The sequence below is a fragment of the Rhincodon typus genome, chromosome 37 (genome assembly GCF_021869965.1).
Source record: "Rhincodon typus isolate 14 chromosome 37, sRhiTyp1.1, whole genome shotgun sequence".
Classification (NCBI taxonomy): Eukaryota; Metazoa; Chordata; class Chondrichthyes; order Orectolobiformes; family Rhincodontidae; genus Rhincodon; species Rhincodon typus.
Window position 1 is genome coordinate 17,765,243 of NC_063368.1, and position 25,721 is coordinate 17,790,963.

Genomic DNA, 25,721 nt, shown 5'->3' on the forward strand with positions numbered 1-25,721 from the left:
TGGGACCCTTCTTCAGAAATGGGGATTTCTGAAGAAGGGTCCCAACCCGAAACGTCAGCTTTCCTGCTCCTCTGATGCTGCCTGGCCTGCTGTGTTCCTCCAGCTTCACACTGTGTTATCTCTGACTCCAGCATCGATAGTTCCTACTGTCTCTGGGTTAATTTAGGATGTCTGGTCAGTGTGCGCAAATTGGAACAAAAGGTCTGTTTCCATGCTGTACATCCTTATGACTCTATGACCTACTGGAGGCTGAGTTCACAGCATGGTGGCAGATCTCTGAGCTCCCCAGCAGGTGGAAGGGAAATGCTGGGAGATTAACAACCCCTCCCAAACCACAGCCCCCACCTCCCTCAGGAGATGGCATGGGAGATGGGGCAATTAATCATGCAACAGAAAGGGGGGAAAGTGCATGGAATGTGAGAGTCAACATAACGCCCTTAGCATCATGAGACATCCCACTGGAATATTATCAAATTAATCATTACACCAAGTCACTGAGGAGATATTAGCACAATAAGAAGGCAGTGAGGGAGACCTGGTTGAGATGCCACATAGTTCTGAGGGGAGTAGACAAATTAGAAACCTTTTCCCGTAGTAAAGGTGTCAATAACCAGGGGGTACAGTTTTTAAGATAAGGAGCAGAAGGTTTAGAGGGGAAATTTTAGAGGAAGCAGGGTGGTAGAGGGAGGAGCTTTAGTAACATTAAAGAAGTATTTAGATTAATACTTGAAACACCACTGTATACAGGACCAAGGGCTAAGTGCCAGGAAATAGGATTAGAATAGGTAGAAATTTGTTGATCAATGTGGATATAAAGGGCCTTTCTTGGTCCTGTTAAAAAGCTCAATGACTCCAAGTGACATCAAAGAGGCTTTAAGGAGCATCTCAAAGGATGGGACAAAAGAATTGAGGAAGGGGTTCCAAATGAATTATCGTCAGCGAGACACACTCATAGCGAATTTACAACAAGCTTAAATTTCCTGGTGAGTGGCTGATTAATTCCATTGCTCTCTCTCAACACCGTCCAAACCCCACCACGCACCCCAACACAACATCCCAAGGAAACATGAAGCATTTCAGATCAAGGTGAGAGAGTAGCACACTTAGAAAGATAAGCTTACTCTTGTTGCTGAGCATTGACAACTGATAACAAACTGAAAGCAGGGACCCAAAAGTATAACAAAGAGGGACCACAAAACAGAGATCAGCAAAAGGTCCTAAAATCTAAATTTTCCTCTCCCTCTGCTAAAGACTGTGTTGAAAGTTTAGCTCCTTTTTTTTAAAATATCCCTTTGACTATCTTCACGCTTTGAAGATTGTTCTTCACAGTTTGTTGATGAATGTCCCAGGGCCCCAATCCCATTGAGTTCATCGCTGGTTATTGGAAGGTCACCAGTGTTTGTATTTCCATATGTTATTCACATTTCTGTCGTATCTTTTCAGTCTAACTCCATATCAGAGTCTGAATGAAATGATATCTGTTCCGCCATTTGTTGCACTGTCTCGTCCAATGGTGTGAGCTTCCCATCACAGCCTACTCCCATTGGCTGGATAATTTGTTCTCTACAATAAGCAGAAATAAAAATGCATTAAGAAAATTAAAACAGGGAGCTGGGGGAGGGGGGAATCAGCCAGAGAGAACGGGTGGGGTAGGGAGACAAGGAGAGGGGGGAAAGCACAGGGATGGAGATAGGCAGCATGTGGGAGACGACAGCAAGATTGGGAGAGGCAGAGAGCAGAGAGAGAGGGTGAGTGCAGAGGGCGAGGGAGAGATGAGGTGAGGGAGAGAGATAGAAAGAAGGGGTTTAGAAGAGAGTGAGAAGAAGAGGCAAATGAAACAGCATGACGGCTATGGAGAGGGAGTAAAGAGGGAGGGAGAAGGAAAGATAAAAGAGGAGGAGACTATTCAGCCTCTAGTGCCTGTATGTCCATTTTGTTAGATCGTGGTTGATCTGGACTTTCATAGAACCCCTACAGTGTGGAAACAGGCCCTTCGGCCCAACAAGTCCACACTGACCCTCAGAGCAACCCACCCAGACCCATCCACCCAATCTACACATCCCTGAATACTACGGGCAATTTAGCATGGCCAACCCACCTAGCCTGCAGATCTTTGGACTGTGGGAGGAAACCAGAGCACCTGGAGGAAACCCACACAGACACAGGGAGAATGTGCGAACTCCACACAGACAGTTGCCCGAGGGTGGGATTGAATCCGGGTTCCTGATGCTGTGAGGCAGCAGTGCTAACCACTGAGCCACCATGCCATTTGGCGTCAGCCTGATTCCATATGCCTTAGTCGTTTACGCAATAAACATCAAACAATCTCCATTTTTACATTTTCAATTCGCCTCCCCAACCTCGATGTATTTTAGGGGAGAAATTCCACATTTCCTCTCCCTTTGGTGGGTAAAAGACACTGAGTGAGGCTAAAGTGGAGTGGAATGGGGGTTGGGGAGGCCAAAGGAGCAGATGGGATTTCCAGGAACTTTGTGAGATTGCCCCATCAAGGTCTATCCCTTCATCGAGGGGGATCGGGTTTCGGACTGGGGTCGGGAATAAAGGGGAAGGGGGTCAGTAGTGGGTGGAAATGTGGCCAGAACTGAGGAATAGTGGGTAGAGGGAAAAGGAGTTTGGGAAAGGAGGAAGGGATCAGGAATGGGGGAGAAGTAGACTGGTGAAGGGGTTGGGAATAAGGGGAAGGGGAATGAGGGATAGGGGTCTGAAATTGAGGTTGGGGTTGGAAATGGAGATAGGGTCAGGAATGGCGGGGTGTGGAGGGAATGGAAAAATATTTGGGGATGTGGAAGGATGTTGGGAATGGGGATGAAGTTGGGAATACAGGAGGGGGAGTAGGAAAAAGGTCAGGAATGGGCATAGAGGTCAAGAATGGGAATTAAAGGTCAGAAACAGGGAAGGGGTCAGGAACTGGGGAAGGAGCGTTGTGGAGCAGAATGGGCTATGTGTTAGGAATGGGGGAAAGGTCAGGAATGGGGAAGGAGGAATGGGAAAAGGGTCAGGAGTGGGGAAGGACCAATGGGGAAGGGGTTGAGATTTGGGGCTGGGGGGATGGGGGAATGGGGAAGGAGTTGGGATTGGGGAGGAGGAATTGGAAAGGGATTGGGAATGGGGAGGGGAAATGGATTGGAAATGGGGCAAGGGGGAATGAGGAAGGAGTTGTGAATTGGGAGGGAGAATGAGAAAGGGATAAGGATGGGGAGGGACAATGGGGAGGGGGAAATGGGAAATGGTGAGGTGGGAATGGGAAAGGGATTGGGATTGGGGAATGGGCAGGGGGATTGTGAAGGGCATTGGGATTGGGGAATGTCGAGGAAATTGGGATTGGGGAATGGGGAGGCGGAATGGGAAAGGGATTGGAAATGGGGAGGGGGGAATAGAGAAGGGGAATGGAGAAGGAAATTGGAGAGGCGATTTGTGGAGAGGTCAGGATTGGGGTGGTGGGGGGTGACTTGTGTTAGACACGCGGCTGTAGGGAATGTACCGTGACAGTTTGTCGAACATGCTGACAAGCTTCATGGCCTCATATTCCTTCTGTTCATCTGTCATTCCATCCATGGGGTTCGGCAGCTTCTCCTCAACTCGCCCTGTCACCGGGTTTATACTGGGGGAAGTGAGGGGTGTGGGAGAGAGAGATAGGGACACGGTGATGAATGAGCTGTGTTTAAAGAGACAGACCCACCTCGAGTCTCCAGCCCTGCCCCCACTTATTCCCGATAGTCCCTGGCCTGGAGCTCGCTTACTTCGGTTTGGCCTCTTTATATTCCTCTGTGTCGGTGTCCTCCTCCTCGGAATATTTTCCATCTCCTCTTCCTCCCCCCAGGAGTCCGCGGGCGGCCAGCAACCCAGCTGCATTCCCGTATCCCGTGTATTTCACAAAACGGGAAACTGCAGAAGCAAAGGGAACAGAGTGACAGATAGCAAGAGGGAGAAGGGGAGGGAGAGGGAGAGAGAGAGGGAAGGAGGGAGAGAGAGAGGGAAGGAGAGGGAGAGGGGGTGGGAGGGTATGGGAGAGAGAGGAACGGAGGGGAGAGAGAGGGACAGAAGGGAGAGAGAGGATGTGGGAGAGAGAGGATCGGAGGGGAGAGAGGGAGTATGGGAGGGAGAGGAATGGAGGAGGGAGAGAGGGAGAAGGGGGGTAGAGAGAAGGGGAAGAGGGTGAGGGTTAGTGGGGATGAGAGGGTGAAGGGGAGGGGGAGAAGGAGAGACAGAGACGGGGGGGGGGGGGAGAGAGTGAGGGAAAGGGAGAGAGGGGGCACAAGGGAGAGGAGGAGAAAGCAAAAAGGAAGGAGCGTGGGTGAGAGAGAGACAGAGAATAGGACAGAGATAGAGAGGGACAGAAAGGAACAGGGTTGAGGACAGAGAATTAGAGACAAAGAGACATAGAGTCTGTGTGAGAGACAGAAAGAGAGGGAGGGCATATAGTCCAATACCTGTTACCACCCATAACCCTGTTAGCCTCAGCTCGAATACACTGCCCCTGACTGATGCCCCAGTCCCTTCAAGCTGCTGCTTGATTCATGTTTCATATTGTTCCCCCCTCGCCCTATGGCTGTTTTCTTGCATTTACCCCTCCCATACACTTCACATCCAGATACCCTGCCCCTCCCTGCCTCTAACCATGCCCGACCCCAATAACCCCCAAAACCCACCGAGCAGCTCTGAATACTCCCATCCCCACCATGGGCAGTTTCTAAGGTTGGGTCCTCTTCAGTATAAGATGGCCTTCACCAATTAGAAAGATCAAGGGGCAATTTGGTGAACCATCAAGGCAGCTCCTCGGCTCTTCCTGAATATAGACCAGTACAGCACAGGAACAGGCCCTTCGGCCCATCGTGTCTGTGCTGACCGTCATGCCATTCTAAACTAATCCCACCTGCTTGCTCATGGTCCATATTCCTCTTGTGTTCTCTCTAATTTCTCCTTGATGTGGAAGTTTGCACTCTGAACAGCTTCCTTGGAGTGCCCTGACTGGGTGGGAATTAGATGAGGAAATGGCTGGGAGGGCGGCTCGTGCAGATCACAAAGGAAGAGAAAGGTCTTCGCATTGCTGTAGCGCCCTCTCACGAAGTCAGGGAAGTCACAAAAAAAAGCGCTTGGCAGCCAACAGAGCATGGGGTCCCTGTTGGAACGTGTGAAACAGCATGGTCAATTTGCGCACAGCAAGCTCCCACAAACAGCAATGTGATAACGACCAGATAGGCCAGGTTAGGGATGGTTGACGCACGTACAGGGTGCAGGATCCCCCCAGCTCTTCTTCAAGATTACAGCAGCGGGACACTTCATATCCATCTGGGGATTATTGGCGCTGTCTTCCAGAAGCCAAAGCCTAGGGCAGTGCAGCAACATCCCCCACCCCCATTCCCCCAACCCCACCGACTCGCTCAGGTCCCCGGTGAAGGGATCGAACCCACAACCCACAGGATCAAGCGAGCAACGCACTAAAATCACCAACTGGGATCCATTGGGATTTGGGGAGGGGGGGAGTCTACGTCTATGTTGCTAAATGCCATTATTTAAAGAGTCAATGATGTGTGGGGGAGGGGTGGGGTTTGCCGATGGGGAGTGGGGTGTCCAGGGGTGGAATTTTAGCTCCCCCACTAACCCACCCACCTCCCTCCATCGCTACGGTTACTCACCGTTCTCTTTGCACAGCACAAACAGGAATTCGGCTGCGCAGTGCTTCACATCTGTGTTGACATGAGTCATCAGGCGAACCAGCTTATTCCGCAAGGCTTCTCCCACCTCCGGGCGGTTCTTCACATCCCTGAGCGGGGGCAGGACCTGCACGGAGTGGTGGGGATAGGGTGTGGGCATATCGAGGAACAGAAACCCAATCAGCCCCAGTGTTGCTGTGAAACTCTCCCTTTCCTGGCTTACCCTTCAGCAGCTCTGCCTGGTACCCGATTCTACAATTCACACTTTCGTTGTTATAACTGAGGTTTACAGGAGTGCACCCATCTCTCTCTAGACATTACCCACCCACCACAATCACAATATAAAGCAGAAATGTTTTTACCCATCACTGAGCCCATCGTCCAAAAGATCTATCAAGCAGGTTTCTTAGTGAACACTATTATCGACATTTAGCAAAACAAAACTTAGTCAATAAAGACAGAATCATCGGTTAACAAATGCAGTTGGTAATTTGGAAGCATAAATGTTTCTCCCTATAAATATGCCCAGAACACACATGTAAACACACTGCAGGAGGAGGAAAAGGGAACAGACTCTCTGCTGAGATTGCTTCCCTGAAATATATACACTTTGGCCAATGGGTTAATATTGATAGAATCCCTACAGTGTGGAAGCAGGCCATTCAGCCCATCGAGTCCACACTGATCTCCGAACTGCATCCTACCCAGACCCACCCCTTCTGGAGCACTTGGAGGGAATCCACAGAGATCAGATATGCTCACAAAACTCGAAATAAATTCCTCCCTTCCGCAATTCTTTGAAACCCAAGGCCTCTGAGCAATACAGCTCAGTGGTTAGCACTGCTGCCTCACAGCACCAGAGGCCTGTGTTTGATTCCACCTTTGGGTGACTATCTGTGTGGAGTTTGCACATTCTCCTCGTGTCTGTGTGGGTTTCCTCTCACAGTCCAAAGATGTGCAGGTTAGGGTGGATTGGCCATGCTAAATTGCCTGTAGTGTTCAGGGATGTGTAGGCTAGGTGGATTAGCCATGGGGAATGCAGGGTTACAGGGATAGGGTAGGAGGAATGGGTCTGGGTGGGATGATCTCTGGAAGGTTGGTGTGGACACAATGGGCTGAATGGCCTGCTTTTATGCTGTGGGGATTTAATGAATTATAAATATAAAGCATCTCCATAGTACTTATGTTTGATGGGCCTCAGATTCTTGCTCTCTTTATCTCTGTACCAACCTCAAGCATCATTCCACCCATCACCCCTGAAATCTCCACATCTTCCCCTTTGCACATCCTCAATTTCCTCATTGCTGTTTGGGTCCCAAGCTCTGGAATACTTTCCTTAAATCTCTCTCCCCCTCAACCTCATCCCTTTAACTGCTTCTTAAATCTTTGACCAAACATTCGGTCATCAGGCGCCTGGTGTCAAATGCTGTCTGAAGAAAGCCATTTTTTAAATGACGTTAAAGGTGCTAGGTGAATGCAGGCACTTGTTGTTGTAAAGCTTTTGTTGCGAGTTGCCCTTACCCTGGCACGCAGGAACTTGCGAGTCTCTCGGTGATAACGGGAGCTCTCCGTCAGGAGGTTGAGGACTGGAGTCAGAGATTCCCTCAGCTTCAGACCCTATGGGGACACATCCATCAAACGTGTTAGACTCCAGCGATGGGGGTCATTAAGGTCAGTGCCCCAGCAACCAGGGGAGGGGGGGTCACCCGTCACTCATGTGGGAGAGGGGGCAACATGCAAGGGAGGGATGACAATACCATTCGACTAGAATCTGCAGGTCATAGAGTCATACAGCACAGAAACAGACCCTTCGGTCCAACTAGTCCATGCTGACTATAATCCCAAACTAAACTAGTCCCACCTGCCTGCTCCTGGCCCATATCCCTCCAAACCTTTCCTATTCATATTAAACATTGTAACTGTACCCACATCCACCACTTTCTCTGGAAGTTCATTCCATGCACGAACCACCCTCTGTGTAAAAAAAATGCCCCTCATGTCCTTTTAAAATCTTTCTCCTCACACCTTAAAAATATGTCTCCTGGTCTTGAATTCCCCCACTCTAGGGAAAATACCCTTGTCATTCACCTTCTCTATGCCCCTCATGACTTTGTAAACCTCAATAAGGTCACCTCTCAACCTCCTATGCGCCAATGAAAAACGTCCCAGCCTTTTTCAGTCTATTTTTATATGTCAAACCCTCCATTCCCAGCAACATTCTGGTAAACGTTTTCTGAAGAGTCCGCAATTCAACAATATCCTTCCTATGACAGGGTGATCAGAACTGCACACAGTATTCTGGAAGAGGCCTCACCAATGTCCTATACAATCTTAACATGACGTCCAAACTCTTAACGCTCAAAGATTTAAGTAATGAAGGCAAACGTGTTTAGTGCCTTCTTAAGCACCCTGTCTACATGTGATACAAACTTCAAAGACCTATGTACCTGAACCCCCAGGTCTCTCTGTTCTATAACATTACCCAGAGAGCCCTATCATGATGTGGAGGTGCCGCACTGAGGTGGACAAAGTCAGAAGTCACATGATACCAGGTTACAGTCCAACAGATTTATTTGAAATCACAAGTTTTCAGAGCATTGCTCCTTTGTCAGGTGAAGTTCCTGCCCTACCATTAATTGTATATGTCCTGTTCTTGTTTGTTTTACCAAAATGCAACACCTCACATTTATCTAAATTAAACTCCATCCATCACACCTCAGCCCATTGACCCAATTGATCAAGATCTCTTTGTAATCTGCAAACTTACTAAGCATGGCTCCTACACTCTCATCCAAATCATTTATGAAACTGAAAAACAAAAGAGAACCAGGCACTGATCCCTCTGGAACACCGCTAGCCACAGGCCTCCAGTCCGAAAAACAACCTTCCCCCATTTCTGAAGAAGGGTCCAGTCCCGAAACGTCAGCTTTCCTGCTCCTCTGATGCTGCCTGGCCTGCTGTGTTCATCCAGCTCCACACTGTGTTATCTCATCTTCCACCGTTACTCTCCGTCTCCTGCCATTCAGCCAATTCTGTATCCAATTAGCAAGGTCACCCTGAATCCCATGTAATCTAACTTTACGAATTAGCCTGCATGCAGAACCTTGTCAAAGGCTTTACTAAAGTCTGAATAAACAGTGTCTACTGCTCTGCCCTCATCAACCCTTTTGGTTCCTTCCCCAAAAAACTCAATCAAGTTTGTGAGACACCATTTCCCTCACACAAAACCATGCTGACTACCCTTAATCATTCCTTGCCTCTCCAAATGCATATAAATCCTATTTTTCAAATTCACTTCCTACAACTTACCTAACAATCATTGATTATAATCAAAAATGTCCAGTTTGCTAATGTCCTTTAGAGGAGGAAATATGCCTTCTTTTGCCAGTTGGGCCTACACATAACTCCAGGCACAAATTCAGTCTTGGGGCAATTCGTGATAAGGTAACAAATACTGGCCCTGGCCAGCAGTGTCTTATCCTGTGACAGAATTCAGGGGATTAAAGCTGTTACCCTGTCCAATCTCCTGTTCATGAAATCTAGCAGAGCCTCCACAGTGTCCATGTTCATTCCCATGTATTCCACCGATCCTGGTTCCACCTTCGGAGTGAGGAGCACATCTAAACACATCAGCGGCAGATTGACCAAGACATTGACTGTGTGGCTGAGGAAAGAGTGAGAGGTTAGGACAAAATCTCAAGACCCAGTGAGACCACCACATGCTCCTCCTCACTTTTAACCATCTCCCATCACAATCAGGAACTGGATGACCCACATACCCCCCAAGGGGGTATTTAACAGACCCTACAGGACCGATCTGAAGAGGACCAGACGAGAGCCCTACTCCTGGTGTTTTAAACTAATGTTTATCCTCTACTAAGCTCTGCTGCTTCAGAGGTGGTGGTGTAGGGGTAATGTCACTAGAGTCATAATCAAAACCTTCAAGAATCTATTTGGGGGTGGGGGTTCAAATCCTGCCACGACTGATGTAGAAATTTAAATTCAATTAAAAATCTGAAATTGAAAAATTAGTCTAGCTGTGATCATTGTTGTAGTTAAAAACCCATCTAGTTTACTAATGCCCTGCAGGAAAGGAAATCTCCTGTCCTTTTCTGGTCTACATGTGACTCCAGACCCACAAAACAATATGGTTGACTCTTAACCACGCTCTGGGCAATTAGGGATAGGCCCTGTCAATGACAATCACATCTCATGAATGAATCAAAGCAAAAAGGAAACCACACAGGTCCTTATCACATTTCTGTTTGTGGGATCTTGCTGTGCACAGAATTCTTGCACTTGCAGCAGTACTTCATTGGCTGCAGAGGATTTTGAGATGCCCTGAGGTTGTAAAGGGTACTACGGAAATGCAAGTTCTTTCTGAATTCCACTTCTCAGTTTCCAGTCAGTCCCAAGTCTAAGTGGTCAGTGATGACCAAAACAGTTACAGCCACTCACCCAGCTTGGAAAGGAGGTATAGGTCAGCGCTGATCCCTATCCAGTGATCGCACCTCCACAAATACCCAACACTTATTGCAGCGTAGAAAAAAAAGACTCAGATGAAGATAGAAACATCTGTTCAGTTCAATGGTGATGCCCCTCAAAGTCAAATAGCAAAATGACAATAGCTGCACCCAGAGATACACAAAGCAGGCTCCTCCATGGAAGGTTTAAAATCCAGGTGATTGGTAAAAGAAGTAATGGTGACTCGGGGGTAAAGGTTTTTACTTGGGTTATTGGGCTCAGCCATTTACCTGGTGTAGGCAGATTCAATTACAGCTTTCAAAAGGAAGAGAAAATGCTCACGGGCCTGTGGGGAAAAGGCTGCAGAGTGGGACTGGATGAACTTTTATTGAATTCGTTCACGGGACATACCCTTGTTGGCTGAGCCAGCATTTGTTGCCCCTTGAGAAGGTGGGGGTGAGATGCCCTCTTGAACCGCTGCAGTCCATGTGCTGTAGGTTGACCCACAATACCCCTAGAGGGAGGGAATTCCAGCATCTTGACTCCATGACAGTGAAGGAACTGCGATATATTTCCAAGTCAGGATGGTCGAGTAGCTCGGAGGGGAACTGGTGGCGTTCCCGTGTATTTGCTGCCCTTGTTGTAGAGTTATAGAACCATACAGCACGGAAACAGACCCATTGGTCCAACTTATCCATGCCAAGCAACTAGTCCCTTTTGCCTGCGTTTGGCCTATATCCTTCTAAACCTTTCATAATCATGTACCGGTCCAAATGTCTTTTAAGTTTTGTAACTGTACCCGCCTCCACCATTTCCTCTGGCAGTTCATTCCAGCTACAAACCACCTCTGTGTGAAAAAATTCCCCCTCTGGTCCCTTTTAAATCTTTCTCCTCTGTCCTTCTCTTACACAGTGCCAGTACAGACACAAGGGGCCGAAAGGCCTCCTTCTGTGATTCAATGAAATGCAATATTTTTTTTTACGTTTACTTTTACTGGTGGAAGGCACTGCTGTAAAACTAGAATTTCTGGGGCACGTCTTGATTCCTTTCAAGGTGGGAGGAGGACAGCAGGAGATACCGATAATAAAGATGTCCTTACGAAAGGAGAGCAGCAAAAGCCAGAAGGAAATGCTGGTTTCGAGAGGGTGAACATTCCTACCCGTGAAATTCCTGCGTCCGCTCCTTACTGTCGCTGTCAGTCAGCAGGCAGTGGCGCAGAATAGCTGCCAGGTGGCGGTAGAGAGCAGCATCCTCCTGTTGGTGGAGAAGACATGTCAGAGGATGGACCCATCAACTCTGTTCCCTGGTGTCAAGGACAGCGACACGTTGAAGTGTACAACGCAAGACAAAAAAATAGGAAGCAGGGAAGACATCAATGAGGTCATGGCTACTCCTTAAACTCTATGTTTTCTGCCTCCCCGCCATGACTCTGGGCTCCCTGGTCAATGGAAGATCCTTCTACCTCAGCCTTGAAGGTTTCCAATGGCTCAACCTGTCTCCATCACTGGGGAAGAGACCTGCGACCCTGGGAGGAGAAATTCCTTCTCATTTCCATCTTAAACGGGAGACGCTTTGTCCTGAATCTGTGCTTCACCCCACCCCCCTCCCCCCAAATCCCAGCTCGAAACTGTTTAATGGGGCCAAACGTTCTCCCAGCATCCACCCAGTCTGGTGTTTGTGTGCTACTATATTGTCCCCTTTGTAATGGCAACAGAGCCCTCCCTGGTGCCCCAGCCAATATCTAGCCCTTGACTGTGGTCATTGTTGGGGGGTAAAGTGGAGATTTATTTAGCCAGTTAACCCATGGCTGTCTGCCGGATCTTGCTGTGTGCAAACCTGCTGCTGCCCATCCTACATGGCAACAACAACAACAAAGACCTCCCATCTCCGTGTCTGGAGTACTTAGTTGGCTGGTGAAATGCTTTCGGACTTTGAGGTTGCGAAAAATTGCCACATAAATGCACGCTTTTCATTTTAATGACAGGGTGATCCCCTGACGAGTGTCAGCACCTCCCCTGCTTCCTTTCTACTGGGCGATCTGGACTTGTGAGGTGATCATTGTCAATTGTCAGAATAAAAAACACCCCATCTGGTTCCCTAATGCCCTTTAGGGAAGGAAATCTGCCATCTTTACCTGGTCTGGCCTACATGTGACTCCAGACCCACAGCAATGTGGTTGACTCTTTGGGCAATCAGGGATGGGCAATAAATGCTGGGCCAGTCAGTGACGCCAATATCCCATGAATGGACAAAAAAAAAACCCATCTGACACAATACTGTCAATTTAGGGAAGAAATCTTCCATCTTTACCTGGCTTGGGCCTACATGTGACTCCAGACCAACAGCAATGTGGCTGACTCTTAACTGCCCTCTGGGCAATAAATACTTGCCTAGTCAGCGACACACACATCCTGCTGTGCCGTCATTTCCCCCCACCCCCACCTTTAGGCCCATGTCCGCACCCTGCACCCTCCTCCCCAACCCCACCCCAGTGTGGTAACAGGACCCTTGCCTCATCCACTTGTTGTTTGCTGGTCTCGAACGTGATGTTGAAGAGGATTTTGAGGATCTCCATGGCTCGCTCGGTCACGTCGCGCAGGAGCGGATTCCCGGGTCTTGAGGTTGCCACCTCGTGCACATCCAACCACCGTAGGCCGAGAGCGGCCTCCAGGGAATCTGCCAGCAATGCCACACCGTGGAGCTGGTGGGCCAGCTGCCTGCGGACATCCAGGCGCAGGGCGGTCAGCAGGAAGGTCAGGCGCAGCTCGTAGAAGCGGGTGGTGTCGCGGCCGCTGCCGGGCAATCCGCTTTCTGACTTCAGGCGGCGGGTCAACCCCCTAACCAGCGGCACCTCCTCCGCCGCCACTCTCTGGGCCTCCTCGCTGTTGTAGACCGTGTTGCACAGGCACTTGAGCGCCTCGGAGGCGACCTCGCTGTCGGAAGCTTTCGGAAGGCCGCCCTCCTCGGCCACCTCCAGCCCGGCCAGCTGGGCCAGCAGGTGCATGGATTCGGCGTGGGCGAAGGGCGCTAGGCCGTGCTTGTCCCTCGATAGGATGCGAATGGCCTCCAGGATCACTAGCTGGCAGCAGGGCTGAAGGTCCCAGCTCAAGGAGTCAATCAGTAACTCCCCGATTTTCTGAAACGGAACCAAACACGGATTAGGACACAGTTGGAGAACTCCACTTGGTAACCTAAAGACTAGAAGCAGAGGAGGCCATTCAGCTCCTTGAACCTGCTCCACTATTCTATAGGATCATGGCTGATCATCCGACTCAGTCTCCGGTTCCCACTTTCTCCCCCACACCCTTTGATCTCTTTAGCCTAAGATTCCATCTAACCTCCTTCTTGGAAACATTCAATGTTTTGGCCTCAACCCTTTCCTGTGGCAGAGAATTCCACTCTCTGGGTGAAGACATTTTTCCTCATCTTCATCATACATTGCCCAAACCCTGTATCCTTAGACCATGACCCCTGGTTCTGGATTCCCCAGTTATCAGGAACATCCTTCCTGCTTTTATCCTGTCTAGTCATGTTAGAAATGTATCGCTCTCTATGAGATTCCCCTCACATTCTTCCAAACTCCAATGAATATTTTCCCTAACTGATCCAGTCTCTCTTCCTACATCAGTTTTGCCATGACAGGAATCAGTCTGGTAAATCTTCGGTGCATTCCCTCCATAGCTAGGACATCCTTCCTCAGATAAGGAGACCAAACTGTACACAATACTCCAGTTGTAGTCTCACCCAAGGCCCTCTATAGTCTCAGCAAGGATTCCCAGCCCCTCTACTCAAGTCCTCCTTTTTTATAACATCGACAATGGGTAGACCCCCTTTTCCCATCTGCAGTCGGCAGGTTCCTTGCTGCGGTTGTACCTGGGAATACACAGCAGGGTGTTCCTTTTAGCAGTAACACTCACAACCACTCACCATTCTGGTATGAACTCACAGCAGGAGTCGGCCATTCAGCCCCTTGAGCCCACTCTCCCATTCACTATGATGATCCCATCTCGGCCTCAACTTCACTTCCCTGCCCGCTCAACCCGTCACTCATTAAAAATCTGTCCATCTCCTCCTTAAATTTACTCAATGTCCAATTTCATCAATTCCACAGACTCATGGCCCTTTGAGAGAAGTAATTTCTCCACATTTCTGTTTTAAATCTGCTGCCCCTTATTCCAAAGCTGTGACCTCTTGTTCTAGATTGTCTGACATGGGGAAACATCTACGTCTACTTTGTCAATTCACTTTTGCGACTTGTAGACCTCACTTAGATCTCCTCTCATTCCTCTAAGCTCGAGAAATTTACGGATGTGATTGCATTAGAGAGGATGTAGAGGAGATTTACCAGGATGCTCCCTGGGCTGGAGGATCTGAGCTACGAGGAAAGTTTGGATAGGCTGAGGTTTGAAATAATTCCTCAAAGGCCGGTATCCTGTCACTAAGTTACCCTTTATTTACCTGTGCACAGTACATGACACTGACCCAGCTAGCTCAGAGCCAGCTTCTAGGATGAACAGAACCCCTGACACTCCAGTATATGTCTGTCAGCTAGGGCTCCGGGATTGGCCCAGATTAATAGCCCCAATGAGGGAACCCGTATTCTGTGAGGGCTGGCTGACCTTGCTCCAATCACTACAGGGTTGTTTTTCCTTGGAGCAGTGGAGATTAAGAAGGAGGTATATAAGATTATGAGGGGCGCTGACAGGCTGGATAGGAAGGAACATTAGTAGAGGGGTCAAACCCCAGGAGCTAAGATGTAAGGTATGAAGTAGCAGGCTAACAGGAGAGTTGAGGAGGTATTTTTCTTCACCCAGACTCTGGTGGGAATCTGGAATGCACTGCCTAAAAGGGTGGTTTATAGAGTCATAGGGTTGTACAGCATGGAAACAGACCCCTCGGTCTGGTTGGTCCATGCCGACCAGATATTCTAAATTAATCTAGTCCCATTTGCCAGCATTTGGCCCATATCCCTCTAAATTCTTCCTATTCATGTACCCATCCAGATGCCTTTTAAATGTTGTAATTGTACCAGCCTCCACCACTTCCTCTGGCAGCTCGTTCCATACACGCACCACCCTCTGTGTGAAACAATTGCCCCTTAGGTCCCTTTTAAATTTTTCCTCTCTCACCTTAAACCTATGCCCTCTAATTTTGAACTCTCCAACCCCAGGGAAAGGACCTTAGCTATTCACCCTATCCATTCCCCTCATAATTTTATAAACTTCTATAAGGTCACCCCTCAGCTCCATTGCCCCAGAGAAAAATAGGCCCAGCCTATTCAGCCTCTCCTATAACTCAAAGCCTCCAAACCCGGCAACGTCCTTGTAAATCTTTTCTAAACCATTTTAAGTTTTACAACATCCTATAGCAGGGAGACCAGAACGCAGTATTCCATACGTGGCCTAACCAATGTCCTGTACAGCCGCAACATGACTTCCCAACTCCTATACTCAATGCACTGACCAATAAAGGCAAGCGTACCAAATGCCTTCTACACTACCCTGTCTACCTCCTACTCCATTTTCAAGGAACTATGAACCTGTACCTTGAGGCCTCTTTGAGTCAGAAAATCAGGTAACATTAAAATTGTATTTAGATATCCATTTGCATTGCCATAGCCTCCAGGGCTTAGGGTCAAGAGCTGGAAAATGGGTTAGAGTATGGGGGCAGGGAGGTTATGCTGGAACTGTATAAAGTAGTTAGTTAGGCCAAGCTGGAGTACTGTCGGAAGGATGTGATTGCACTGGAGAGTGTTTAGAGGAGATTTACCTGGATCTGAAACAAAAACAGAAATTGCTGGAGAAACTCAGCAGGTCTGGCAGCATCTGTGGAGAGAAATCAGAGTCAACATTTCAGGTCCAGTGACCCTTTCTCAGAACTGTTCACCCAGATGTTACCCAAATTACTGTGGCACCTTTTCCGTGCACATTGTAGCTTGGAGCTACAGATTGTGAGGATACAGGCTCCAACTCCTTCCCCATTCCAGGAATCTCTCCCACCCTCACCACCTTCCACTGGGGGTGTCGGAAGGAGTGATGAGTTGATATTTAACCTATTTGGCTTGTTACGAACGCTCTTTACTTGGCAACAAAGTCCTGGAGTGGGACTCGAGCTATGAAGCTTTTGCCTCAGAGAGGGGGGCACTACCCATTGCACCACTAGACCTCTTTGGTAAAAAGGATCCCGTTACATGTTGCACACTGTGATGTTCCTCATCTCTTTCAGTCTTTCTCTTGCTGCTAATATTAGCAGTGACAAGCTGTTTCCCCCCGCCCCACATTGACGTATGTGGCCTGCTCTGCATTATTTACATTCACTCATGGGTCGTGGACATTACTGGCTTGGCCAGCATTTATTGTCCATCCCTAGTTGCCCCTTGAGAAGTTGGTGGTGAGCTGCCTTCTTGAACCACTGCAGTCCATGTGCTGTAGATGTACCCATAATGCTGTTAGACAGGGCAATCCAGGACTGTATATAAATGATTTGAGAACACAGGAGGCATGGCTAGTAAGTTTGAGGATGACACTAAAGTTCATGGTATAGTGGACAGTGAAGAAGGTTATCTCCGCACATTGGGATCTTGATCTACTGGGCTAGTGGGCCAAAGAATGTCAGATGGAGTTTAATTTAGATAAATGTGAGATGTTGCCTTTTGGTAAGACAAACCAGGGCAGGACTTGCACTGTTAATGGTATGACCCTGGGAAGTACTGTAGAGAGACCCAGGGGTGCAGGTATACAATTCCTTGAAAGTGGCGTCACAGGTAGACAGGATGGGGAAGAAGCTGTTTGACACACTTGCCTTCATCAGTCAGAGCGTTGAGTATAGGAAATGTTACGTCATCTTGCAGCTGAAGAAGACATTGGTAAGGTCTTTCGTTTACTGCCTACTATTTTGCTCACCCTGGTATAGGGAGGATGTCATTAAATTGGAAAGGGTGCAAGGAAGATTTACTGGGATGTTACCAGGACTGGAGGGCTTGAGTTATAAGGAGGGGCTGGATAGCCTGGGACGTTTTTCCATGGAACGTCAGAGGCTGAGGGGCGACCTTATAGAGGTTTATAAAATTGTGAGGGACATGGATAGAGTGAATAGCCAAGGTCTTTTCTCCAGGGTAGGGCAGTTCAAAACTAGGGGGCATAGGTTTGAGATGAGAGGAGAAAGATATAAAAGGGACCTGAGGGGTAACATTTTCACATAGAGGGTGGTGCGTGTATGGAGTGGGCTGCCAGAGGAAATGGTAGATGCAGGTACAATTATGACATTTTGGACAGATACAGGGACAGGAAAGGTTTAGAGGGATATGGGCCAAACACAGGCAAATGGGACTAGTTCAGTTTAGGAAACATGGTCAGCATGGGTGAATTGGGCCAAAGGGTCTGTTTCAGTGCTGTATGACTCTATATTGACCCACTGGTGTAGGTTCAAGTCCTATTTGCTTCAGAGGTATGTAACAGCATCTGATCAGGTTGATTAGAAAAGCATTTTCTTGCTTGGTGTCCATGGCACATTGAGTTGAAGTATAGTGCTCTCAACCAAGTCCAACGTGGGATCATGGCTGATCTGTACTGACTCCACTCATGGACCTTGGCTCCATACCCCTCTGTACACACAAGGGGCATTTACAAGGTTCAGGAGCAGGCCTTAATAACAGAGCAGAGGATCAGGCAGTGCAGTTATCGTGAATGACACTACAGGAAAGATATTGCCAAAAAGGCCAAGCCCAGCCCTGCCTCAGAATGAAGAGTCCTGCCTCTTACCTTTCTCAGCTTCACCTCAGGATCATCTGAATGGCCGGAATCAGAGTCGGAATCCGAGTTGGAAAAGTACTCTGTGTGTTTCATTTTCCTGAACTATGCCCCAGAAAAACAACAGAAGCAGATGACAAGGCTGATAAATAAAAGGTGGAGCAGACAGAACAAACAGACAAAATTTCTGAACCTGGCATTCCTGGGCTCTGTATGTGTGTGCCTGTGTGTTTGTGTGTCTGTGTGTGTGTGTATCTATGTGTGCGTGTGTGTCGGTGCGTGTGTCTGTGTTTGTGTCTGTCTGTCTGTCTGTGTGTGTATGTATGTCTGTGTTTGTGTGTGTATCTATGAGTATGTGTGTGTCTGTGTGTATTTGTGTGTGTTTCTATGTGCAAGTGTGCATGTGTATGTGTGTGCGTGTGTGTGTGCGCGTGTGTGTCTGTGTGTGTCTATGTGCGTGTATGTGTGTGCATCTGTGTGCGTTTCTATGTGCAAGTGTGCGTGTGTATGTGTATGCGTCTGTGCGTGTGTGCGCGTGTCTGTGCACTTGACTGTGCGCTGTCTGTGCCCGTGTCTGTGCGCGTGACTGTGTGTGTGTCTGTGTGTGTGTGTGTCGTTGTGTGTGTGCGTCTGTGTGCGTGGAGGGGGGAATGGGAACTTGGGGTAGGTGACAGTGTGGGGCTGAGGGGAGACAGTACAAAATGAGAATATAATCTAAATGTAAAGTGTAATGTTTGAAGTATTATTGATCTGCCTTTTGTCAAACGTCAAATGAGTCCTGTTTAGCTACAGTGGATAAGAACAGGAAAGCGAACAAATATCAGAGACAAACACAGAGATTGATGGAGAAACTCAGCAGGTCAGGCAGCATCTATGGAGAGAGAAACAGAGCTAACATTCTGAGTCTCATATGGCCCTTGTTCAGAACCAAAGAACATTCATGACACATTTTGAAAAAGAGTCAACTTTTGACTTGAAATATTAACTCTGCTTCTCTCCATAGATGTGGCCAGACCTGCTGAGTTTCTTCAACGTTTTCTGTGATTGTTTCAGATTTCCAGCAGGATTTTGCTTTTAAAAGATTCCAGAGCTCTGTATCCCATACAACAAACGGCACTACGTCTCTCTGAAGCAGGGCTACCCACAGTGGGGGCCAGGAGTTCAAGAGAGGACCGTAAGCCAGAATTCTGGGTTCGTGAGCAAGAGGACGGAATGGCCCCATGGACCTCTGACTGAGTTATAACAACCATATCCCGCATTAAGAAGAGGAGATTCCCACTGACACAGGAGCTCACCTTGCTCTGGCAGGTCTCCCTCCCCCACACCCACTCTCAACCCTCACTCGGGCTGGGGAGGGGTGGAGTGGGGCTGGGGGGCTGGTGGTCCACAACAATGACCAAATCTAAGTATGGGGTCACAGTAAGAAAAGGTTTGTGAAGAGCTGGACTGTAGTGAGCTAGAAAATGCCCCGAATGTGAACCCTGGACCACTCTGTTGGTCCAGTACAGTGAACCACACAGCGGTTTGCAATACTAAGCCAGGCTGGTGCATCTCCAAAAGTACATTTGTGTTGAATCAGCTAATGATTATCAGTCGGTGCTACTCTCGTAGCTGACTCAGACGATTTTGCATTCCAGTCCCACTTCAGAAGCTTAAGCCCAAATAATCCTGTGAGTCACTCCAGAGCAGTGTTGAGGGTGAGCTGCATTGTTGGAGGCATGATATGACACCCAAACTCTCTCAAGCAGATGTAAAAGACCCCGAGATCCCGCTCTGAAGGAGAGCGGAGGGTCCATTCTCAGCGTCAGGGCCAATATTTTACCGTCAGCCACCGTCAGTATCATCTGGTCATTATTAGTGTTGGTGGGACCTTGCAGTGTACAAGAATGGCTACACTTCAGAGAAGTAGCGTGTCGGCTATAGAGCATTTTGAGGTGCGCTGAGATTGTGAGCAGTGAGAACTATAAGCCCTTTTCAAATATATCACAGCCAAATCTCAAAAGAATGGCAAAACACTGGATGGATCACAAACCAGCTTACTGGCAGTGAAATGCCTGATCAGTAGAGTCACGACAGCAGAGAGCAATAAGCAAGGAAGACATGGGAAGGGTAATTCTAGAGTTAGCTGGAAGCTAATTGCTATGATGAAGGAAGGAGCAATAAAAGGTTACACTTTGCAATTGTTGCGTTGCAAGAACTGAGGACTAAACTATAGGAGGGATTCCTTCAATAAAAACAAAAAGTGGCGAAACTCAGTTCTGAAGAAGAGTCGTTTAGGACTCAGCGAAGCGTTAACTCTGTTTTTCTCTCTCTTCGCAGATGCTGCCAGATGTGCTGAGTTTCTCCAGCACTTTCTGCTTTTATTTCAGATCTTCAGCATCTGTGGCATTTTGCTTTTATTTGAGGGAATCCTTTACCTCTTCCAGTTTCTCACGCTGCCGCATAACAGAAGTAGGGAAGGAGAGATGCAAAAGGAAAGTTTAAAGATATATCATTGACTGCACAGTGAAGACTGTAACTTTCAGGATCACCGTCGCTCACAGACTGTTGCCCAGTTGGTTAAAAAATCACTAGCAGACTTATTTTGATAGTTAGACAGTTGACACCTTCTTTCAAATATGGACTGGATGTTGTCCTGTCTCACTTGCATCCCTAGGAAGGCTTGTGGAACATTGGGTAATATCCCTGGCACTGAGCCATAGAGTCACACAGCATGGATACAGACCCTTCGGACCAACCAGTCTATGCCGACCATAATCCCAAACTAAACCAGTCCCACCTGCCTGCTTGATCCATATCCTTCTAAACTTTTCCTATTCATGTACTTAACCAAATATCTTTTAAATGTTCTAACTGTACCTGCATCCACCACTTCCTCTGGAAGTTCATTCCACACACGAACTACTCTCTGTGTAAAAAAAAATGCCCCTCATGTCTTTTTTAAATCTCGCCCTAAAAATATGCCCCTACTCTTGAAATTCCCCACCCTGAGGAAAAGCCATCTGTCATTCACCTTATCTATACCCTCATGATATTATAAGCCTCAATAAGGTCATCCCTCAACCCCCTGCGCTCCAGTGAGAAACATCCCAGCCTATCCATTTTGGTAAATCTCTTCTGAACTCTCTCCAGCTTCCAATAACAGTAACGATGTGGAGGTGCTGGTGTTGGACTGGCGTGAACAAGGTCAGAAATCACACAACACCAGGTGTTGGAGGAGTAAGACTCTGAAAGCTTGTGTTTTCAAATAAACCTGTTGGACCAAAATAAGAGACAACAAGGTGTAGGGCTGGATGAACACAGCAGGCCAAGCAGCATCATAGGAGCAGAGAGGCTGACGTTTCGGGCCTAGACCATTCATCAGAAAAGGGGGAGGGGAAGGGGGTTCTGAAATAAATAGGGAGAGAGTGGGAGGCGGATAGAAGATGGATAGAGGAGAGGATAGGTGGAGAGGAAACAAACAGGTCGATACGAGAGAGTTGCAGTGGGAGAGAGATCCCTTGAGGTTTGTCCGGAGGGAGGAGGGTAACTTCTTCAGGCTAGGCATCCTTAGAAGAGGCTTCGCAGTGGGGTTAAAATCGAATCAGAGATAGTAGGAACTGCAGATGCTGGAGAATCCGAGACAACAAGGTGCAGGGCTGGAAGAACACAGCAGGCCAAGCAGCATCATAGGAGCAGAAAGGCTGACGTTTCGGGCCTAGACCCTTCATCAGAAAAGGGGGAGGGAAAGGGGGTTCTGAAATAAATAGGGAGAGAGTGGGAGGCGGATAGAAGATGGATAGAGGAGAGGATAGGTGGAGAGGAAACAAACAGGTCAGCCTTTCTGCTCCTATGATGCTGCTTGGCCTGCTGTGTTCATCCCGCAGGACCAAAATAAGCTTGTGTTTTCAAATAAACCAGTTGGACCAAAACCTGGTGTTGTGTGATTTCTGACCTTCCAATAACAGCCAGAACCTCCAGGTTTAAGTCCCAGTCAGGGACTTGATGACCAAGGATGTTGTGTTCAAAACGTTGTTGAAACAGGTTAATTATCAATATGCAAATCCCTCCAACACACACCAACGGCAAAAGGATGAGATTCCCAGCCATCTGTGTAATGGATGTAGGTTGGGCTTGTACTCAAGGAGTTTAGATGAATGAGCGGTGACCTATTGAAACCTACAAGATTCTTGGGGTGGGGATTGGGTTGCTTGACAGGGTGGATGTTGAAAGACCAGAGAGTATAATCTCAGAATAAGGGGGTCGCCCATTTAAGACACCGATGCGGAGGAGGAATTTCTTCCCTCAGTGGGTAGTGAATCTGTGGAAATTTTTACCACAGACGGCTGTCAAGACTGGGTCGTTAAGTATATTCAAGGCTGAGATAGATATTTAATCGTGAAGGGAATCAAGGGTTATGGGGAAAAGGCAGAAAGTGGAGTTGAGGATTATCAGATCAGCCAAGATTTCTTTGGATGGCAAAACTGACTTGATGGGCTGAATGGTTTACTTACACTCCTATGTCTTATGGAATGAAAGTTGCAGCCGAACCCAGAACTCTAGGTTACATCATGTCGGTAAACAGTGACAAAGTGCCCCTATTGTCACAGTAACCTGGTCTCCTTGAGTGAGCTGCCCCATCCTACCGCACCCTCCTCTCTCTCGGTCAACCGACCAAACAGTAATCATCCTTTTAACAACCCAGTCTAGCTTCCTGTAGAACAAACACGCAACAGAGTTGTCAATTTTGATTGGAGCATTTGGCTGGCGTATGAATTATAAATAGTCTCTATTTATCAATGAGTCTGGCCGCTCTCGTCAGACAGACATGGCAGGTCTGAGAAGAGTTTTTGCGTTCAGATATACTACACTTTCAATCTTTTAGCTCTCGGCTGCAGGTTTGTTTACGAAATGACTTCCTGCCCATTTACTTGCCCACCTCCTTCACCACTTCCCCCTTGTTCTGTTCTCAGTGATTTCAGCCGAAATTTCGATAACCAATCCTGATCGAGAACTGGCGCCTCTTCGTTCTGACCTGGAGTCACCTACGCAACTTCAGGTAGAGGATATCTTTGTCAGCCATGTTGGTGTTTGTAGCATTCACTCCGGTGGGCTAGCATAAGCACTATCATGACCCTGTTGGGCTGAATGGCCTCTTTCTGTGCTGTACATATTTAGTAGAGAGCTAGGCTCCTGTTGTGGACAGAACGTTGAACAAATATGCAGTTGATCCATTGAGGCATACAGTGAGGTAGCAGTGACCTCTGTAGTCATGTGACAGAGACTCTGCTGGAAGGCTGGAACCAGAGAAGCTCTAGAGTCACAGAATCATAGCGATGTACAGCATGGAAATAGACCCTTTGGTCCAACTAGATAAATCTAGTTCTATTTGCCAGTATTTGCTCCATATCCCTCCAAACCCTTCCTATTCATGTACCCATCCAGATATCTTTTAAATGTTGTAATTGGACCAGCCTTCACCATTTCCTCTGGCAGCTCATTCCATACACGCACCACCCTCTGTGTGAAAAAGTTGCCCCTCAGGTCCCTTTGAAATCTTTCCCCTCTCACCTTAAACCTATGCACTCTAGTTTCAGACCCGGGGAATAGACCTTGTCTACTTACCCTAACCGTGCCTGACGTTAATTTACCACATGTGTAGTAAGTACTGTTTGAAGAGGTCCAGGCTGAGCCTAGCCAAATAGGTGAACCCAGACTCTAACAGTCGGTGCAGCAGTGAGGAATGCTGCACAGCAGGAGGCGCTGTCTGGTGGATGAAGTATAAAGCCTGCCTAACAATGCACTAAGAGAGCTCGTGTGTAATGTTAAGCTGCCAAAAACTGTTGAATTACACTTACCTTTCTCCTCTCTCTCTCCTCTGCATTGAAAAAGAAGCTCTGGGCATACTGGGGAGTGTAAAAACAAACACAAAGACAAAAAAAAAAGTTATTGACTTACTGCAATGAGAAAATTATGTCCTTTTTACCTCAGTGTATAATTTTTGAATGAGCACATTTTATAAACAGGGGATCTTTTCATAGAATCCCTACAGTGTGGAAACAGGCCCTTTGGCCCAACAAGTTCACACTGACCCTCAGAGCATCCCACACAGGCCCACCCTCTAATCTAAGCATCCCTAGATACTACAGGCAATTTAATTTGGCTGATCCACCTGGCCTACACATCTGGGGACCATGGGAAGAAGCCCATGAAACCATAGGGAGAATGCACATACTCCACACAGACAGTTACCCAAGGGGAGAATTGAACCTAGGTCCCTGGTGCTGTGAGGCTGCAGTGCTAACCACTGTTGCCACCATGCTGCCCTTTTCTAAGGTTTTATGTTAGGATATGAGAAGAGGGAGCATGTGGTCACAATTGTAATGTCAGAAAACCAGCAGACAAGCTGTGGTCAGCAAGATCCCGCAAGTTGTGGTACAATAATGTGTTCTTAGTGATGTTGCTTGAAGGATACAGGTTAGCCCAGGGTATAAGGGAGAACACACCTTCAAAATAGGACCTCTTTCCCAACTGTAAAGACAAAGTCCCATCATCAAAACTGTAAGATGGCATCCCTTCCAGTACAGCAGGATGATGCAGACGGGGCTGGTCAGATGGACTGAACAGCAGCGAGTGGAATCAATCCTGCAAAGAGTGAGGTGATGAATTTTTGTGGGGGACTAACAGGCCAGGGGGTACATGGTGAATGGTAGGATCCTAGAAAGTACAGTGGGACCTTGCTGTAAATGGCCATAGATCCTTGAAAGCTGCAGGAACAGATGGATGAGGTGGTTAAGAAGGCAATACCTGCCTTTATAACACTCAAGCAGTGAATGAATTTGGGGTGGCTCAGTGGTTAGTGCTACTACCTCACAGTACCAGGGACCTGGGTTCGATTCCACCCTCAGGCAACTGTCTGTGTGGAGTTTGCACATTCATCCCAGTGTCTGTGTGGGCTGCCTCAGGATGCTCTGGTTTCCTCCCACAGACCAAAGAGTGGCAGGGTAGGTGGGTTGGCCACAGTGTCCAGGGATGTTTAGGCTAGTGTTAGGGGAATGAGTCAGGGTGGGCTGCCCTTCTGAGGGGCAGTGTGGGCTTGTTGGGCCAAATGGCCTATTTCCACACTATAGGGATTCTGTGAATACAAGCATAGGGCAGGCAAAACATTATTTAGCTCACCACTGGAGTATTGTGTACAGTCCTGGTCACCACTCTACAGGCAGGATGTGATTGCACTGGAGAGGAATTCCCTGGACTGGAGTAATTCAGTGATGAATAGAGGCTGGGCTCGTTTCCCTGAAAGTAGAAAAGGCTGTGTGTTTGGAGGTAGGTGGTGTGGATGTAATTGGGGTATACAGAATTATGAGGAATAGAGTTCAGGCAGATGCAACATTTCCCCCCAGTTTGGGGAAACCAAGGGACACAAGTTTTAGACAGAAATTGGTGGAAAAGCTCAGCAGGTCTGGCAGCATCTGTGGAGAGAAATCAGGGTTAACGTTTCGGGTCTGGTGACCCTTCCTCAAAACTGGAAATTGTAAATGAGTTGGACTCAATTGCCCATGAGATAAAGTTCATTGCGCTCCCTCCATCCCACGCATAACAAGAGTCTAAGAACAAGTGGATATATGCAGCTGCAGGTAGCACTGTCATGGGCTCTGGCCTACAGCAAAAAGCAATTCTGCTTAAAATACCACTTTTAAGATGTACCATTATAGAGTCATACAGCATGGGAACACACCCTTCGGCCCAACCAGTCCATGCCGATCTTAATCCCAAACTAAACCAGTCCCACTTGCCTGCTCCTGGCCCATCGGCCTCATTAGGGGCATTTAAGCGGCTATTAGATAGGCATATG

The 25,721-nt window shown here is 47.8% G+C and overlaps 1 protein-coding gene across 2 annotated transcripts in view; it reads right to left on the bottom strand.

The window, feature by feature from the left end:
• Positions 1-147: 147 nt before the first annotated feature.
• The window catches only part of LOC109912358 (synembryn-A-like), a 33,718-nt gene continuing 8,144 nt past the window's right edge, over positions 148-25,721 (bottom strand). The window contains exons 2-11 of one of the 2 annotated variants that reach the window (XM_048617537.1): positions 23,725-23,772; positions 17,900-17,992; positions 12,652-13,275; positions 11,299-11,393; positions 9,189-9,339; positions 7,197-7,292; positions 5,658-5,802; positions 3,762-3,906; positions 3,503-3,622; positions 148-1,563 (exon numbers count right to left, since the gene is read on the bottom strand). In XM_048617537.1, coding sequence (XP_048473494.1) covers positions 1,440-1,563; positions 3,503-3,622; positions 3,762-3,906; positions 5,658-5,802; positions 7,197-7,292; positions 9,189-9,339; positions 11,299-11,393; positions 12,652-13,275; positions 17,900-17,992; positions 23,725-23,772 — 1,641 coding nt within the window. In that variant the 3' untranslated portion in view covers positions 148-1,439. The remainder of the gene's footprint in view (positions 1,564-3,502; positions 3,623-3,761; positions 3,907-5,657; positions 5,803-7,196; positions 7,293-9,188; positions 9,340-11,298; positions 11,394-12,651; positions 13,276-17,899; positions 17,993-23,724; positions 23,773-25,721) is intronic. The other variant, XM_048617538.1, reaches the window with a different exon arrangement.